This window comes from Pocillopora damicornis, chromosome 7 (assembly GCF_964200805.1).
Source record: "Pocillopora damicornis chromosome 7, jaPocDami1.2, whole genome shotgun sequence".
In the NCBI taxonomy this organism is placed as follows: domain Eukaryota; kingdom Metazoa; phylum Cnidaria; class Anthozoa; order Scleractinia; family Pocilloporidae; genus Pocillopora; species Pocillopora damicornis.
The window spans coordinates 11,879,395-11,898,991 of NC_142676.1; the positions used below are offsets into that span (position 1 = coordinate 11,879,395).

A 19,597-nucleotide genomic window follows, 5' to 3' on the forward strand; every position below is an offset into this window, starting at 1 on the left:
CCCGAATGTGTCATTGTACGTTATTTATGTGTCTGCGGTCATGTTCACAAGGTATCGAGGGAATGTTCTAACGCTCTAACATTTACAGGAAATTTCCTTGTTTTTCTGTTTTTTTGTTTTTTTCGCAAGGAACTGTGCAATCTTTATGTTCCTCCACCCGCGCCGGTTGGAACCGGTTGAGTCCAAACTTTTCTCAGTAGTTTTACCATCTGCCCATGCGCGTTTTCGGTCAACGGGGTTGGAGCCACAAAGCGCTGTCAAAGGCTATTGACTTAAGCAGTTATGGAATAACCAATTATGATAAATGATCTAATGATTATATAATACGGTACTTTATTTAACAGACGTCCGCTGGCCATCCTCTGACCTGGTTATTTTGAATACTGGGAGCAGATGGACAGAGAATGTTCGAGATCCTAACACTGTCTCTAACGACTTGCTATCCAGAATGATTAAACTTCTAAAAGGTATCTTTCATACAGCATTTGTTGAAGCATGTACAATTATGAACCAACCTGAAGCAATACGTAAAGATTAGAAAAAGAAATTGTCTGTAATTCAAGCTATACGAAAAAAAAATTAACTGGAAAGGAAAACTTTCCCAGAGGCCCGAGGAAGGTATCAGTGATCTTTATTGACTATGTTAGGCATATGCAATGTGCCCTACCCCAGTCTGTGGCTCACTGTTTAATCGATGTAAACCGCACAGGTCAATCCCTGTAAATAGATGGCAACTATGTTCTTATGTACAACAACTATAAATGCTTTTGCACTTATTAAAAGCTGAAGGTCGAAGGTGAAAAAAGTAATTAAGCCATTTTCAGCTTGCTTAACCTCTCTATATTTGTTGGGCTACAGATGTGGCAGAGAAGAACGGCGATGTGGTGGACTCAAACTCAGTAGCTAATATCACAAGGACGCCCGAGTTTCAAGCAATTTCACGAGGCACTGCAGAGCTTCAGTGCGTGGATCTTGACTCGCTCTCTTCAGATGCCGCTAAAGTGTGCTTCTACCTTAACACGCTTAATCTTCTGATTGCGCATGCGTCTCTGATCCAGTTTTCGGACAGCTCTGGGGATGGTACAAGCGAAGCAGTACGCTCCATTACCCGGCATGCTTCATTTTCTCGGCTCATGGACGCAATGTCAAGTTCTGGAGGAGAGGAGAAAGTCGGTGATGCAGTTCCCTTGACTGCCCTAGAGAGGATTGCATTTCTTAAACAGCAGTGCTACTGCATCGGTCAGCTGGGTGTGGTAAGGTGAGAATATAAGACAACAGTGATAAAGATCTGGCTCCATTGAGTTGCTTACGGGATGGACAGCATTTGTCAGCGTTTGGAAAACCATCCCTTGTGTTAACCTCCATACTTTGCTTGCAGTTTCATTTTGATTGCTCTTGATGGCATATAGATTGCATATTGCCGTGTGTCTGTTCAATTATAGATCACAGGTGACGTCTAAATGTGGCAAGAACAATAAAGTGGCAGACGAGGCGCAGCTGAGTTCATCACTGATGTTCTTACCACATTGTGACATCTTCTGTGATCTACTATCCAAGAGATTCACGGCAACATGGAATCTATTTGTTTCATATGATAGAAAAGCAAATTGTTGTCAATATTGATGTCATCTATGCATCTGCCCTCCGATAGAACATGAGTAAGAACCAATCAAAATGTCTGTGTAATTCAGCTTATCATATATTATTAAAAACTGGATCATTGGATAATGCAATTCAAGAGTTTTCATTGGTTTAGCCATCATTAGCCAATGTACCCATTACGGGCCTCGTCAGCGATATATCATCTCATATCCAACGCGCGCTCGTGGAATAATAGTTGTTAATTATGCAACAGATTCCTACTGGTCTCATGTGAAGATTGACATGCCATTTAGAAATCAAACATCAAGCCTCTCAAGCAAGTTTTTCTCGTCCAAAAAATTTTAAATCGCGTGTTTAGTTATGGTTTAATGGATCTTTTTTTAATTCTTAGTTGTTTTACCTTTTTATTCAAAGAATAGACCATCAACCAATGAAATTCCTTGGTTGGTGAGCACAGTGGATACGATGATAATGGCGTAATATCTTTATTGAATTTGCTCATTATTTTGACTACCCTTTTATTCTCAGTGCATTCGACCTGCAGTTCGTTATTTTACATAGAGGACTGGTACCGCCAAGCACATTTGGAGAGGGTGTTGTCATGTGTTTTCCAGGTAGGAAAACGGCAGTTCCTATTTGTGTTTCTGATGGCACGACTCGAAAATGTTTGCGCATATTACAGACTTTAACAGGCTCACGCAAGAAAACCATGACAAGACCATCGCTACGATTAACATTGTTGAAAGCCTCGTTTTTGTAAATAGATTAGGAAATATTGTAAATTGTGACTAATCTATAATCTTTGGATATGAAAGATGTTGGTTAGTCAGTCGTATTAGGAACGTAGGGCAAACTGCAGCTTCTTCCGGTTTCCAGCGATGTTAGAGAGCTTTAGATCTGATTACGAGTACGATTACGAGTTTTGGCCGAGAGTAGAGTGACACCAGTCTTAACATGACGTAACACACGAGAGCGTGACTTCTTCAGAATTAGGAGAACGCTTCACAAATAGACATCAGGCCTTACTGAATGTAACTTTTTTGCAACTCTCTGTGGTTTTTATTATTATTATTATTATTATTATTATTATTATTATTATTATTATTCCTGAAATGGTTTTATCTGAAAAGAGACAGTGAGATTTCATAAAAACTCGTAGTTAGAATCAGAAGGCAATGACCTTTTCAGAGTTTGCACCACTCCCCTACCGAGGAAAACTCGTAGTCGTACTCGTAGTCAGATCTAAAGCTCTCTATAATGTCCCAGGTAGGCTGGAAAATGTAAAATCTCATCTCCCAGTATGTGCTGGTTTAAGTTAATTACATTTTATTGTCACATCCCTCAGAACGATTTACAGAAAACGCTAAAAAGTACAAGCTGACTACCCCGGAAAGACGGGTCATATTCGCCATCTGTGACGGCTGTGTCTCCTCTCCAAAGCTTCAGGTTAAGAGTCCAATGTATTTTTAGTTTATCCTCGGCATATAGTGAAGGAGTGGATAAGGTTCAAAAGAAACTATGGTGCTGCGTCGGTGGGGGGTGTTACGAGATAATTTCGTTTTTTCAACTGAGTTGATAATGTCAGTTGGCCACCGTAGAGAGTTTCTAAAGCTGACGTTTTGAACGTTAGGCCTTCGTTAGAGCGAAGGGTTATTGAAGGTTTCTCTCGGCGTTGTAGAATTAGTTGACGGTTTGAGTGTTAGCCCTTCGCCAGAGCGAAGGATTACCAAAGGTTTCTCTCAACGATGTAGAGTTAGTCTCACTTATTCTTTCAGTACTCTTATTTTTATACTTATTGCCAGTTTAAAATGATTCCCCTTGTTGGTTTTACTTTTTGAGTTTATCGCTCGCAAGCTCAAGTTTGTCAATGGGAAATTCATAAGTCGATTTTTGGCAAGTCGAAGTTATCTTCACTTTGGTGTTAAAAAAACTTGATTAACCTTTGCCTTTGAAATCTCTCTTGGTAATTAATTAAACCCCGAGGCCGGGTTGTTCGAAGCTGGGTTAAGATAACCCTGGGTTAAGATAACCCAGGGTTAGTATGAAATTGGATTTCAGATCTGAAAGCTTTAAAAGAAAATTCACTGTAAAGAAACCCAACTTAAAATTTAACCCAAATCACAATTTAACCCAACAATTGGGCCCTGGTCAACCAGTCAAGTGAAACATTTATCGATATCCGCGACTGCTAATGTTCTGATTGTTTTCCCACGTTACAAGCATTTATCGTGATTTCTCAGTGGTTAATTTTGGTCCTACTGTTTGCTGTGATTAAGCGTTGGAACTGCTTTTGTTAACCCTATCCACTCGATAAATCTCTATCCGGTGCACGGCGCAGTGTATTTTGCTAACACTTACCAGCTGGATAACGAAGTATCCGTTTGATGGCGTTATTCGTCCTTTGAACAACTGCGCCCAGTTCTTTTCCTAATGCCAGCATCTGTTTCTCTGCAGAGTTTCGATGTAGATGAACTAGATGCCCAGCTCTCTACCGCTGTGGTTTCATATATCAATTCCCGCGTATCTTTGAACCAACAAACTGGACAGATAACATTGCCAGAAATTCTTCATTGGTACAGAAAGGACTTTGAAATGAAATCCATGGATGATTTTAGTAATGCCTCAGGTGCAGCGCCCGATGTTTCTCTCTTGCTTCAGATGGAGCCGTATCTTTTTCCGGATACTGCCGCTGTTCTTCAACAAATGCTACCGAACATCGCCGAAATCACCTTCACGCCATTTTGCTGGAGTTTCGGCTACAGATTTGATTCAGTGATGCGCGAGCGTTCTTCTTCGGTATCAAGCTTGCAGCGGTCTAATTCTATGCCGGAAAATCTTCTTCTGAGCATGGAGTTGTCTGTCCTTGCTCAAACAAGACTGGGAAAAGTCGGGAAAAGAGGATTGTTTAGCTTGAACGAAACAGCGCTTGAATATTTAGAGGAAAAATCACCGCTAGTAGCCGCGTTAACGAGTTTGGTGTGTTCCTCTCCTGCAAAACTGAATATTTTATCGGAAGAGAGATCCCAGTTTTCAAAGGAAACCCTAGAATCTGGAGTTGATACAACCGACTTTCCTTTCCGATTTGCTCTGGAGAAAACTGCAAACTTTCCGTGTCTCCAGCGATACATCGCCTCTAAGTTGTACACAATAGCAGATATGTTGACGCTTTCTCCAGCAGATTCAAACGAGCAGGGTGGAAGCTTTGACAGTTATGATTTCATCAAGTTAGATCCAAACCTCCAAACTTTACAAGATGGTATGCGACCTCCGGACATCTCTCTTTTCTCGGTAGCTTTGGCATCCGAAGGGAATTCCGCACTCCAGAATGCTATCCTCAAAGCGAGCGATTTTTTCTTGCGGAAAGGCTACTTTGAAGAACTCTTGGAGTTGATCTGTTCATCGGATCTTCGTGGTGATGGAGTAGCAGGCCCTTCGATTGATTTCTTGTTGAGCTCGGCCGTTCTAAGTAAAGGAGGAACAAGATCTAATCTCCAGGAGAAACTCAGGATAATTTTCAATCAACTTAAGATTCCAGAGTTAAAATTCGGTCATGTTTTTAACAAAAAACTTTGGGTCCTCTTAACTCGAATGAAAGATCACGATGAACTAACACGTCTCGTCCTCAGGAAGCTTAAAGAGTGGAAAGCTGATACTTGCATTGACTTGATCGATTTGTGTTTGTCTCGTTCGGTCAACGACGCTGCCCGAAGAAATGACTTGGAGAGGAAAAGGAACGAGATATCCTTGCATCAAAAGGTAAACGTCAAAATTTTCCTTTTGGCTCCGTCTCTTTTTGTTTATACACTAGAATATTTCTGCCTTCTATCTGTTTAGTTTCCTGTGTTCCCTTGTCCGTCTATCTGTCTTTGTATCTGTCCGGTCATGCGCTCGTTTGTCTCTTTGTCTGCCCGTATGTGAGTTTGTCTGTGTGTTGGTTTTTTTTTTCTTGTTCTCAGTGATTATACGTTTTTTCGCCGAACCATCAGCATTTTTTCTGTCTTTTTGCATGCATATGTTATCATCTGTATATCTTTCTGAATAATCACTGTTGGAGCCAATCCTACCTGTTTGTCTCTCATATACCTGTTTGTGATTTGTCTTGTTGTCATTCTATCGGTTTGTATACCTGTCAATCTAACGTTCAATATTAACAGCTTTTTTCCTTGGCCTCCTTTCTTCTTTTTCCTTCTCATGTTATCTGGGTATGAGCTTTGATCTTTACGTGGTAATCTCTCCTTGTCTTGTTCCATATGAACCAGCCCCAAAACTTATCGTCATCACAGGTTACCAGCCCCAAAAGTATTGTCACCACAGTCTACCAGCCCCAAAAGTATTGTCACTGCAGTGAACCAGCCCCAAAAGTATTGTCACCATTATTTACCAGCCCCGAAAATATTATCACCATGATGTACCTGTATTGTTGCCACTACTTTTTCAGATTTCTCTGTGTGTGAAGTCGTTCAAGTTACAAGTGCCTGCAGAAGAGAGGGAATCGTCTTCAGCCGGTCTGAAACATTGGCAAGGCGTAGCGTCCATGTCTGAGGAAAATCCGTCTGTTGTTATGGAGTTTTTGCTGTCCGCTCAACAGTTTGATCTCGCATCAGAGTGGGCTCATCTGCACAATCTGCCGCCAAAGTTTCACAAGGCAAGTTAAATAATTCTGGTCACTTAGCCAACGGGAACATTCTTTAGACTGCATCGTTTCCAAAACGACAACACTTATTGAAAAAAAGACTGCATAGGGCTTTTAAACCGTCATTTGATTAATAATTAATGATTTAATTTATCAAGTAATAGTTAAGCAGCTTTTAAGCAAATTAAGTTAAGTGTTAATAGTAATCCAAGACTGCTTTGGTTTTGCTTTACGTCGCTTTGTGATTGATCCAGAAAATAGGTGCCACTCTCTCAACCAATGAGATGCAAGAGTTAAACTAATAGCGCTCTTGAAGGCGTTTGCTTGTTTTACTAAGCTCACTCAGTGGCTCCTTGTCATGTTTTTCTTTTCTGATTGGCTGTTGTGATTATTAACTGTTAGTGCGCCGTGTTTGTTTTGTTACAGACCATCACGGAAAATCACCTGAAATTCCTGCTTGGTAACAATCCAGAGGAACAGATGAAGGCGTACAAGATCCTTGAAGGTGTCCAGGACTCAGAAATGACGCAAGACATCTGCGAGTCACTCATGGCGCAAAACCTACACGTCAGTCAAACATTGTTTATAATACAGTTTATGCTCACCAATATCCCCTCCCTCCTTTCTCCGGTTCGCGTAGAGAAGTTACTCTGTACCAAGATGGGAGCCAAGGCCCTACTGTGCTTACCAGATTCAGCTCGACCGCATTATGAACACCTGGTTTCCAGGCCGCCGCTGTTGCTTGAGCAGCTGCTGATGAACATGAAGGTGGAATGGGCAGCCAAAGTGTTCCAGAGAATTCAGGTACGATCATGGTAATGTGTTTTAAAGGTTGTCTACCTACACTGGAGCCGGATCAGATGTCGTCCATCTACGCCAAGTCGGATGAATCTAAAAACGAAACAATAACCAACGCAAGAATCGCGTGGTCGAGCATGCGCCTCAAGAGGTCTGAAAGAAGATGAAATATGTCAGAAACGTAAACGTTTTGAAAAAGTTTCGTTTTTGCTTCCGGTTATAGTGGACATTGAGCCTTACCATATATATAAAGCTGCAGCGTTGATTTCACTTGTTTTATTGTCATTATTATTTAATCTTTCTTTTTTGTTTCTACATCAGATCGACCTAAGTTGCATGGAGGACGTTGAAAGCCTTGGTAATCACGGGTGCACAGTGAAGGCGTTTGACGAATTATTAAGCACTTACTCCGCCAAGGCGCTGGAATTTCAAGTTGTGCAGACGGAGAAAAGTCAGACTAAGGGTGAGAAATAATCATCAGAGATCTAGAAACTTCTATATCTCGAAACCTGGTTTGTTGCGAAGGGTCGAGATTTCTTGGCAGCCTCAGTGCCTCTTCACCTTGCAATCATCAGACCATGACTACATGTGCATGGCTTGATACCGCAAAATTCTTATTCGTGGCTTTACAAAGTCTAGATCGGACTTCTACTGAGTATCATAAAACCGAGTAAGTCAGCAAGCTCAAGCGAACCTATGGAGAATGTTAAAAGAAGCTGGTGAAAACTCTATGTAAGATCAAGCAAACTGTGTGAAGGGCAAGAAAAAGCCATTGACCAACTGATTGGCTGACCCAATTTTCCAGAAAAATCAAAATTAAAAAAAAGGGACATGCAAGTCTATTTTTAATTTATTTACTCAACTGAAAATTGCGTCAAGAGTTGCCTCTATCTTTGACAGAAATGTGCAGTAGTATTATGCAGAGTCTGATCCAGGCTCCCTTGTCCTCACCTACCACCCCTGTAAGCTTCCTGGAGTCCGGTCGGTACACCCCTGTTACCTCCGTTTTTGGGACCCGGGATACAACGGTTGGGAACGTGGAGAGGAAAGTACAAACCGCTCCCAGAAGGAAGATTTCTTACGAATCACGATTAGTCACTCTCCAGAAGAAAGCAGCTTCCCCGCGCGCCACTGGAAGTCTGGGAACAAGGAGGTCAGCATATATTCCACCTGTTGTTCCACCAAAGATGGAGGACTGGATGCCAGATCAGCAAGTATCACTATGCGTCATTTGTCAAGAGAGGTTTAGCATGGTAATTACTATGTCAAGGCTATCGCTAGAAATGTTTTAGTGCATCTCACTCAAACTTAACTTGATTTTTGGAAGTTTTTTGTTTACAATTCTTGCTTTTGCCTTCTTGTTAAATCCGTTATGTTTTGCTCTTTTGAAGAGTGAATGATTCCGATATACTCGCATTGCACCGGTCCTTTTAAGCGATGTGTCGCTCCGTGAAAACAGCGGTCAAACTTTGGGCATGCGAGGGAATCCATCTGGCCGGCCGCGCGCTGATTTTCGTGCAAAATTTCACAGGAAAACATAGGAAACAATCGTTGTCTCGTAAAATAAGCGAAAGCAAATTGAAACGTTCACAGAAATCTGTGAAAGGAACTGAAAATAGGGGAAGGAAAACTGTAGACTGTTCTAACACAAAACTTATTGAAGTACAGTTTTACCAAAAATGTCTAACACTTCTAAAACTCCGTAAGGAAGACATTTCATCCGTTTTTCGGGGTGAGTATGTATGTTTGTAGAAATATATTTTCACAGCTATGGAATTGAAAATTTCAAGTCCTGTTGATTCCTGCTAAGTTTGAGGGACTTCCGTTTTGTCAGGTTACTTTCTTTTTATTATTATTGTTCATGTTTTTTTTTCTTTTCGAAGTTCAATCGCCGTCATCACTGCCGACGCTGTGGTCGCGTCGTGTGCGGGACATGTTCTCAACACAATCACGTTGTTGAGGGATACGGGAGGAATCCCGTGCGAGTGTGCGGTGTTTGTTATGAATACTTCTTCACCAACAGGTGTGTAAACTCTGAAAACAAAAGGCAAGATCCTTTCCTTATTGCATCTTACCATGGGAAAATTTGATTCATATTACATAAAGTCACAAAAAGCTTTTTAGTGTGCGGTGACATACTGCGGAAACTGGTCTTGACACCCGTTAGGGGTCTCGTTTAACAGATTTTCCGTCTTCGCGCCAATGGTTCAATTCTTAGCAACAGCAGAGTGGTTACCATTGGGGCCATTCACAAGACGGATTTTTTGTTTGATGTAACCATTTGGAGCTGCAAAGGGATTGTCACTTTTCGAAATGCTTGTGCTGTGAATCTTAAGGATTCAAAGGCACAGTTTCCGACGTGGAGTGTGACACTGATTTTGTCCAATAATGTCAGTTCCACAGGTCGTTCAACAATTTTTTTTAGTTGTTTGAAAAAAAATTTCTGTAAGATAAACGAAGACCGCTCAAGTTAGCTGCGATTCTGAATTAACTGATGGAAAATCTAGTCTCGTCACAGTTATATACTCTTACGATTAAAACCAGAACTGTCTTTTTCTCACGGCATTTGATGGCTGTATGAAGTATTTTTTGCAATTCAAAAATCTGGGTGCACTCTTTTTTTAATTAGTTGAAGCAATTTTGAATTTTTTTTGTTTTGTTTTTTGCTTTTGTTTCTCCGGTTTCAGTTCTTCTCAAGAGGACCTTAGCACATCAGTTCACTCAGAGTCAGCTTCGCTCGGACCGGGACGTAGTTCCCAAGGTAACGATTGGGGTTCTCTACCCATCATCCCTCCTACTGACGAGCATTTAGCTACTCCTTGCGATTTCAATATACTTACCAGCATACAAGTGTAAAGGATAGACAAATGATCGACAATGATTCTTCTATAAAACGCAAAATTTCCTAATTAATGTGCAAAGAATGATAAAGTAATGAGAATGGATTATTACTAGAGTTTTGATTGGTTTTAGTTTTTCATCTGATTTTTCGAGAGAGAGGTGTAAGTGTTCTGGACCAATCACAGAGTGAAGTAAAGAAAAATCAATGGAATCCCGGCTTACTTTCGGCATCCAATAAAAATAGGGTTTATCGTTAGCTTGGGTAGTTTGTGAACCGTGCGATCCCACCGAAGAATACGAGGTGCAAGCGAGAAAACGAAGCAATAATGTTGAAATGAAGCTGTCGCCCTACATACATGAAATGTTGATAATCTTGTCTGTTTTTTCTTTTTTATCCACTGCTTAGTTAAAACGCTTAAATTTTGAATGTTTCTCTCCGTTGGAATTGCAGAACATACAGTGGGTAGTGGTCCAGATAATGTTTCAAGGAGTTATCTTGAGGAAACTACTTCGTTGAGCTACCTTACAGAAGACATGAATGCAAAATGTCTCTGGAAACTAGGTTTAGACGAGGAAACCAACTCTTCATTAAGAGACGAGTTCTACTATGAACAGGTAAGTAGTCGTAACTTACAGCACAGGGTGTCACATTTCACTACGGTAACCAATACGTTTACGGTCGTTTTTAACTCGTGAATTGCGCGCATCCGCATGAGCGAGTTGTAGATATGATGTGGAGAATGGCACTCGCTCGCTCGCTCGATTGGTCGATTCCTGTAAACTTTTTTTCGATTTTAGGCTTTTGAGTGCATTTGATAGTTGGCGAGCAATAAACAAACGAAATGGCGACCTTTGTTGCTAAGAATAGTGGTGGAGTGAAAAAGAAGCCAATGATAATCTTAAAAGAGTTTGTTTTTTTTCGTTTTAGTTTTAACAAGCGGCGCCAGCGATTGGCAGGCGTGCGAGGATTCACACTGAAATAAGAGAACAACTTACGTTTTTCATAAATTGTAATTTACAATCCTTGAACTTGAAAACAATCCGAAGATTCGTTAAAAATATCACTTACTCCGAAGCGCTCGGAGTTTACAGGTGTTCAAAAGCTTTTTTCTGTTATGGCGTGAGATTGGGGACAGAATCGATCATTACATTTCATATCGTGTGTTTTTCTGAGTGAAGCAACAAAAGGTGCCGGCGACTGACGAAATTACAGGTTAACACGAAAATCAAATAACACCTAAGCAAATAATTTTGGCTGCCGATTTTCAGTGAATTTTTAAAGAATAATTTTCTTTTAAGTTTCAAGACAATTTGAAGATTCGAAATAAATATTACGTACTAAAATGCGAAAGTTATACACCACAAAATTGATAAATAGGCCTGAAATTAAATTCTATCTTGTTCTTGATTATACGTTGTATAGCACGTGACTAAAATCTACCCAGGCGGAAATCCAAAATGACGGTGGCAGTCTGGGCTTAGTTACATCACTCAAAACTCGTTCCCATTTGTCTCATTTGATAAAGAGGGAATCATTGATGTTTACATTAAGACAGAATTGCCTTGATTTTCCAATATTTACAATGATAGACAGTAAATTTCACTTGTCATCCACATTTACTTCCAACCTTTTCTTTTGAACCAGAAACAAAAATGATATATGTTTAAAACACATGACATCATCCACCCTTGTCAAATGTAATAGCATGATCATTTCAATTGTAATGCCTTCTCATCTCAACGTTACTTTGTTTCTTTGCTACATTAGCGAACACTGAACTACTGCTCGTACTCTAAATATGACAATCAACCACAAAATTCCCCAAACCAGATAAAATTAAACATAATCCAAAAAATCATGTAAGTCATCTGTCAATTCACGAGTTTGCTCACAGGGCACTTTGATCTATATCTGTGGTCTATTTTCTTTCATTATTCTGTATCTAGGCCCCAAGTGCCTCCTTGTGTGTGTCGATATTGGACCTTCACAGTGACGTCAAAGCCTGTGGCAAGCTTATTCTGGACCTCTGTAATTCGCTCTCTCAAAAGTTGGTCCCAGTGGCTCCAGGTATCAGTAATGAGGAGTTGGATCCTTACCTGCTCATAAGGTGGGTGGTGACGTGGTTCTTCTTCAATATTAAACCTACAGCACGAAGTTTTTTCAAGGACTCGATTTCAAAAAGCTGGGTTGCGGACATAGAATAGATTCCACCCAGCTGGTGTCAACAACTACCAACACTACGACAGGTCCAGAACTATCTAACTTCACCGACAGACTGCAACGACCAATCACAGCTGACGTACATTTCTTGAGTCGCCTGGTCAATAGCACAAAATAAAAACCAACCAATCAGTTTTCATGAACCAGACCTATAACGTAAGATTGTCCAACAATTCCCCACGTGATTCTGATGATGACTTCCGCTTAATTGTCGACAATCTTTATCAAGACTACCCTCACTCTGACGATCCCACAACTTTTTTTCTGAAGCATTTCAGCAGGCCACAATCTTAAATTATTGATTCTTTTTGGCTAATCGCGCGCCCGTAACCGGTTCAGCTTTTAACAAGACGGACCAAGGTCCGGAATTTTTTCGAAGTTGAAAAGATTAAACCAGCAGAGAATAATGAATAAGTTGTCTACTGGTCTTGGTCGTTCCATTTAGGAATAAAGCTGAGGGCTTGGTGTCTTTTGCATACGTAACCCGTCCCCAGTTATTGACATGCATTACGTACAAAAACAGTGGATAGCTTCGAAGGCGCGCTCTGATTGGCTACTCAAACTCCGAAAATCCTTCGCTTTCACCTCTGAGCGACGCACGCGGGATTTGTGTTCGAAAATGTTATAATCATTGCGAAAACATGAGTTCAAATTATCTTTTTGTACTGTATTATCTCACTGGTTCTAGTATATACTAAAATAACTATTTACCTCAGTCCGAACCGGACCTGGAACATTCGACCGACAACAACTATTCACCTGACTGTGATGACTTCCGCTCAAGTTGTCGATGCGTCAATGACTACTACCAATAACATTCCTCAGGGCAACACTCACCTGGACGATCAGATTACACTATCACATCTTCATATTCCTCCTTGTCGCGTGGCTAGCGGTATCCACCACTAGCTACCTCCACATCGGTGAACAGTTATCAAATATTTACGTCCATATCATACGTTTTGATCGATGAAAAAAGCAGAAGAGTAAGTTTGTTAATGGCTGTGATATGATAAGATTTGGGGTTATCAGACTTGAAGAGGCTACGTAGTAACTTAAGGCGAGAAAGACCATAATTTTTATATGTCATTAGCGGTGTTGTACTGTTTGTATTCTTTGTTGTTATTGTTTGGTTGTTGTAAATTTGATGACTTTTATTTTCCAGTATGATACGTTATCTGCTGTTTAACGCCAAACTCAAGATGATGAAGACCGGAGAGACTCAAGGCGTGGAACTTTGTGATACGTAAGTCGCTACCAGTTTTGGCCTGTCTATGTTTTGTGACTTGTGGGCTTATATTAGAATGTTAAAGGGACATTAATTTTGAGTTTCATTTGAAAACCTCCTAAGGAACGCCCATTTTCATTCAAAGCTATCACTCTCTCCACGAGACTCAACTCCCTACTAAGAAAGTTATAGGCACACAAGCCGCACAAGTAATGCAAGGTGCGTAGAAAGGGACAGACCTTAGCTTGCCCACCTCTAGTAAACAAGCTCGTCCCTTGTAGTAAAACAAGCTCGCCCCCCCGTAATGAAACGAAACCGCCCACCTGTAATAAAACAATGTCGCCCCCCTGTAGTAAAACAAGATCGCTCACCTGTAGTAAAACAACCCCGCGTCCTACAGTAAATAAAGTTCCCCCCCAAACCTTTCAACTCTTCTAATGAATTCTTAACTCTACCAAAGAACCAAAAGAAAATTCAAGGATAGTAATAAAAGTAATCAAATATATAATTGGTAATTAGTAATGATGCTATCAATGTTTTTGATCTCATTTTGTCAAAGGTACCTTGGTCACGTGGACTTAATGAAGTTTTTAGTGGAGTCTAACTGTGGTGATATTCCTTCACTGCGAGATCTCATGCGTCAAGATTCAGCAAGGTGCAAAGTTAGGGAGGGGAAGGTCTTGATAAATGTTGTACATGAGCAGCTAACTAACTGTAATTTCTCAATAAAATGAAAATTACATTCACAAGCAATAGGAGGGTGATGAGAAAAAGGAAAAATACCGAGCAGGAAAATTTTTCGATTGAAAACCAAACTCTCAATAGTAAACGCTCAAGAAATATTTGAGCGATTAAAGGAAGAATTGATTTAAGATCCTAGGGGGGTTGAGAGGGTTAAGTTTGCGACTGGAATGCGAAGATAGGAGATTTGAGTTACTCCGTCATACCGCAGACCATATCAGGTATAAACCAAGGAGGGTAGAGAAGTGATACGTTCCATAACCAGTGATAAGGTTGTAGGAAAAGGAGGAAGTGCATCAAGTGCATCCTTACTCTGCAAAGGCTCAGAAAGGCTCCCAAAGGAATGGGTAAGAAAGGTTTAAACTACCCACATACAATGAAAAGAAGGAGCGCCTGAAGAAGAAGAAGAAGGAGACCCCGACTTCACATATGTTGGTGATGTGGGTGGGAAGATGAGGAAACCTTTTGGGTGAATGCTGTGGACTAAAATGGGAAACATTCTCTGTGCAATATAAGTAAATGAATATCTATGAAGCTAATGAAGAAAGGAAACAAGAAATAGAAGATGTAATGATTTCTAGCCACGGAACGTAAGGAAAATCATCAAGGAATGCCTGTTAGGCTGATATAACACAGCATCACGTTGACTTCACAGTTTTTCACAGTTTTGCTTTCTTCTCTCTGCCCACGACAGGCGTCTTCGTGACCGTTTCATTGAAGCAGAGCGACTTTCACTAGCCATGGAAGTTTCCACAAAGTGCGGCCTTGATCCCTCAGGGGTGTGGGGCGCAGCAGGTTTTGCTCTTCTCAAGGCTGGAGATTTCACCGGGGCTAGAGAAAAGTTTTCCCGTTGCATGAAGGTGAAAGAGCTTTTTTGAAAATGATTTCTTAACTAAGGTTCAGAGAAATTATGAAAGGAGAGTAAACGTTAATCTGGTGGTTTTTTGTTACTGTTTTAGTGCTTTCCTTGATAGATTCAATATACTTATACTACCGTCCTCCCAAGCTCTGAGGCCTTCTCTAGCAAATGATGGGAATGAAAATGTCTGGTTTTTTTTTTTGTGCTACTCTCTCAACCACTGGTTCTGTCTTAAAATGTTCCTCCTTTTTTTCAGCCTGAAGAGGGAGGGAAACAACAACAGCAGTATAACTCGCAATATCTGGAAAAGATCATTGAAATCTTACAGTCATCTCCATTACTAGCCTATAGACAGGTAGGAGTCAATGGGGTTTTTAAGTCTAACGCTCCCCCCTCGGGAAGTACTCAGTGTTGGCCTTTCAACAAGGGAACTGGGATGGAGTATGGCCATAAAAGTACATCTGAACTTTGTTAAAGTACGACAGAGAATGAGTAAATAAAACTGAAAGTGTTTTGAAGTGCAGAGCATTGTTTCTAAAATCAATTCCACTTGACACCTGATGCCTGGTTTTTCTTGTAACTTCTTGTGATATTTATCTCAAATTTTCATTTATTTTCAGTCCACAGATGATCTCATGTCTCCGTTCCTTGGACTATTGGAACACGGTCGAGTAAGATAATCTTTATCAGCAGTTTTAACTTTTTGATAATACTTTGCAACGCAACACGTTTCACAGAACAGAACTTCCTTGTTTAAAAAAATAGACAGAGACAAAACGTGATTTGAAGCAAGCGAGCTGGAGCTTACGCCGGTTGACAGGAAATAATCGAAATATTGTCAATTTTTCGTTTTGAATAATGTGTGATATGTTTTTAATATTTTTACTTCTTTAATTGCTCGCAGAATTTCCAAAGAGGTGATTCATACCTAGATCCCAAACGGTTCGACGAGTGCTTGCATTATCTCCACACGTACGGTAGCCCATCATCCCTTGTGGCGTTCTACGTCAGACACGGACATCTAAAGCTGGCTTGCAGATACATCTTGGACCAGGTATGAAAACATTCTTGCGAAAAAAAACAAACGAGTAAGGTAGAGAAATGTAAGTTTTGTCCTCGTTTTTAGAGTGTTCTAAACCCTTGAAAAGCGCAGAGGTCTGTCATAGTTTAATACTGGTACTACCGATCGTCCTGCCGTGAAAAATCAGTTGATACTACGCGTGCAACTTTTTTTTCTTTCTTCCTTCCTCAGCAATGTTCCGTTGAGGTATTTATCGAAAGTTTGTTTATGCGCCTCGTGATTAAAGGCAAATTTGCGCTGCTGAAGGAACAGATGGAAATTACAGATCCGACTCTACAAGCGTGGATGCCTTATTTGACCGCAGCTTGCAAGTTTTTACTTCGAAGAAGTTTTCACAATCTGTTATATGAAGTGCAGGTGTTTATGAGGGTAAGTCACATGTTCTAACAACATTTAAAAGAGAAATATCGCTTGAGGAATATATGTTTATATGTTTAGAGTGTGAGACTAAACTGAATTCTCTTCCTCTCAGTTTGTGTTTAGGCTTGAAGTGGCTGCCAGAAAAACAGTAGCCATCCCCCCCATGCGCGCGCATAAACGAATAAGACGTAACCTCACTGTGATCGAGATTAACCTCCTCGAAGCCCCCTGCCCCTCCCCTAAGGAGGAAGAGCGAAGGAAGTATCCTTGGAAGGGCTAGTGCTCGAAACGTCTGCTTTAGAAACTCTGTACGGTGGCCAATCCACATTACCAACTCAGTTGATAATACCAAATTATTTTGTTATACTTCCCCAACGACGCAGCGCGGCAGCTTCTTTAGAAACTTATCCCCTTTAAACAATAACATTAACGGGTTTTTAGGCCTTCTATCCTATATTCTGTGCATCAAGCACTGCGATACATTTTCGATTTGAATCATTGGTCCACAAAATTGCATGAACGAATCATTCATACCTCTTATGCCTCTTGCCTTATAAAAATAGCTCCATGAGTGACTGTTGATGCGTAGCCAGGGCTGAGTTGTTTGACATTCAGCACCAATACGGCGGATAAAAGTGTCACAACAGCATCAGGGTTTGTTAACGTTTACTCCAGGGTAACCAATTCGGCCTGTTAGTTTATCCTACTCTCTCACAGGCTACCCATCATTGTTGTAACACAGTCCACCTTTCTCTCCTTTATCCTTTCCAGGATTTCTTTCGCGCCGCTCAAACTTGCATCCGATTTTATGAAGGAGTGGCTGGAGGCCCTGTGACGTCCTACGAAGACTTGTACTCAAGACTGCACTACCTCGAGGAAGCCAAACAGCACATCGAAACTGTAATCGCCGAGAAAAAATCTCCCAAGGGAACGTTAAACACAGTGTTTGCGTATTTACGCCAGCGTAGCACGGGCAGTGTAAAGAGTGTGACTGAAGAACCATCTCACTTTGCCATGTCACTGTCGGAGTTGAACAGTCACTTGAACACAATCAATTTACAGATAGAGGTCACTAATTTCATGCACCAGTGTGCGGTAGAAAGAGGAGGACCCGGTCTGCTACGGGCCAGTGAAGGGAGTCGTCTGCCTACCTTATTCGGAAATGGACATGTGAGAGGAGACATGGTCGTGCAGGTAAATGTTGTGTTCTTCGATTAACGCCACAAACAGACATTAGTTTTTAAAAAACTTTCTGTCATGAAGAAAGATGTTAATTTGAAAACGTCAACCCAAATAGGGCATTTTTTGGTCATATTTATTGAACACTTCCCTTTTAGTTAGAAATGATTGCCACACAGTTCCATATTTTTCGGTCATCATTAGATAGGCTAAACTTTAGATTCAACCGAAATTCCCTTCATACAGCGAGGATCAGAAATTTACGTAAGCGTCTCGTGTATAGATAGTGAATTTCGCACGGGAGAAACAGTATTCTCTGATGCTTCTTACGTTATCGACTAGGTTTTCATTTCTTGATTGAATATGTACAAGGCAGACTGTGATCGACCGCGGTATCTTTCTCAAGTACTCCACCATAAGAGTCCATTGTGTTTACCTGACCCTACGTTTATTCGCCAAAACGTCTATTGTACACCTTACATCAAGAAAAGTTTACACTTTTAACTATTTCTTGTACTAGATAATTTGGTTCCATCAACAGAGTTGATGATATAAATTTGCCACCGCAAAGAGTTTTTTAAGGTGACTTCTCGACGTAATTCACTCTGATGAACAGCTAACGCTCGAGACGTCGCGTTAGAAACTCTCCACTATGGCTAAGTTAAATTATCAACTTCGTTGATAAAACTAAATTATCTTAGTTGTAATACCTTGTGTGTGACGAAGCACCAAAGTTTTGTTGGGAAACTACCCCTTATATTTCTCGTGATGAGGTTTCCGCATTTACACTTTAGTATAATTACACACAGAATTCACTTAGGTTTGGTGTAATGTTGTCAGTAGGGTTTTTTGTATTTTTTTTTTCTTATCTGAAGTCAAGTATTTATATGATTTTTCAAGTGCATCAGTAGCTTATGGAGTTTCTCTATAGTACTTTGTTTATTATCGTTTAGGTTCTTCTTGCTGGAACATCAATTCAAGATGGTTTTAGTTTGGCGAGTCGGATAATTCAGGTTTGTTTCTGAATTCTGTTGTCGTTGTTATTAGTAGAGAGTCTGGTGAATCTTGGATGGTGTCGAACTTTGTCTTAATACACAATCATTTCGGTCGTTTTTTACGTACCTTCACTTTCAGTTTCCCTCGTCTCATTTTGAAACAAACGTAAGATCACTGTCAACAAAGCATATTTCGGTTGAATGTCGTAAAACCAAGACCATAGTTATTATGTCGGTCGATGCAAAGAGAGGAAAATTTCTCAAAGAATCATTAAGAAATCAAAGGAAAAACAAGCAAACTGCCCGAAGTGCATTAAAGTGTGGGTGAATACGTCCGGATTTGTTCCATTTTTCATCTGAGGAGTGTGCAGGATGGCGGGAGTTTTCTAAACCACTCATAGTGTGAGCTAAACCAAAGTTAATGCAATCCGTAAATTAATAATTTCCCAGTAAGGGGTTTTTTTGTAGTCTGAAGACTTGATTATCGTGTGTCTTACCTCTCAGGATTATAACCTTCCGGCAGCTCGTGTTTACGTAGACACTGGCCGCTCGCTGGCTCGACAATACAAGTATTCACTCATTGAGGAACTTCTGCATTTCTCAGGAGAGACTGGACAAGTAACAGACAAATGCCACGACGACATCATTTTGGCATGCGTCAGCATCGTGGCTGCTGACCAAAGTCAGGTGGGCTCTGTTTTATCGAGGATATGTTCACTGATTGTGTTTGTCTATTTTAATGTTCGTTTGTAAATATGCGAGTGTCCTTTCTAATAAAATCGTAACCTTTCTTCGCAGGCAAAGTACCTGGAAGGACTGATAAAACATTTAAAGACCGACATCAACAAGGTAAAACAGTATTCTCCCTAAGAGTAAAGAAGTTAATTAAGGCCAGTTTGGAATAAAGAAATTATCATTGAGAAACCATGTGGGATTTTAATTATTACTGGCCAAGATGGGAAGATAAAGGGGGTAGGGCTCTAAAGAAACTGTGCTGCTGCGTGGGTGCGGGTTATTCCATGATGAATATAGGGGATACGTTACTAAAGAAACTGTGCT

At 40.5% G+C, this 19,597-nt stretch overlaps 1 protein-coding gene across 1 annotated transcript in view; it reads left to right on the forward strand.

Annotated features, from left to right (window-relative positions):
* Positions 1 to 19,597, forward strand: part of LOC113666287 (uncharacterized) — a 35,359-nt gene that overhangs the window by 14,393 nt on the left and 1,369 nt on the right. The window contains exons 15-38 of the mRNA XM_027182053.2: positions 345 to 467; positions 859 to 1,258; positions 2,131 to 2,216; positions 2,948 to 3,048; positions 4,057 to 5,358; positions 6,041 to 6,247; positions 6,662 to 7,039; positions 7,355 to 7,496; positions 7,934 to 8,286; positions 8,917 to 9,056; positions 9,721 to 9,794; positions 10,326 to 10,489; positions 11,822 to 11,982; positions 13,261 to 13,341; positions 13,883 to 13,978; positions 14,759 to 14,924; positions 15,180 to 15,278; positions 15,544 to 15,594; positions 15,828 to 15,977; positions 16,176 to 16,373; positions 17,136 to 17,558; positions 18,497 to 18,556; positions 19,043 to 19,225; positions 19,337 to 19,387. Coding sequence (XP_027037854.2) covers positions 345 to 467; positions 859 to 1,258; positions 2,131 to 2,216; positions 2,948 to 3,048; positions 4,057 to 5,358; positions 6,041 to 6,247; positions 6,662 to 7,039; positions 7,355 to 7,496; positions 7,934 to 8,286; positions 8,917 to 9,056; positions 9,721 to 9,794; positions 10,326 to 10,489; positions 11,822 to 11,982; positions 13,261 to 13,341; positions 13,883 to 13,978; positions 14,759 to 14,924; positions 15,180 to 15,278; positions 15,544 to 15,594; positions 15,828 to 15,977; positions 16,176 to 16,373; positions 17,136 to 17,558; positions 18,497 to 18,556; positions 19,043 to 19,225; positions 19,337 to 19,387 — 5,189 coding nt within the window. The remainder of the gene's footprint in view (positions 1 to 344; positions 468 to 858; positions 1,259 to 2,130; positions 2,217 to 2,947; positions 3,049 to 4,056; positions 5,359 to 6,040; positions 6,248 to 6,661; positions 7,040 to 7,354; positions 7,497 to 7,933; positions 8,287 to 8,916; positions 9,057 to 9,720; positions 9,795 to 10,325; positions 10,490 to 11,821; positions 11,983 to 13,260; positions 13,342 to 13,882; positions 13,979 to 14,758; positions 14,925 to 15,179; positions 15,279 to 15,543; positions 15,595 to 15,827; positions 15,978 to 16,175; positions 16,374 to 17,135; positions 17,559 to 18,496; positions 18,557 to 19,042; positions 19,226 to 19,336; positions 19,388 to 19,597) is intronic.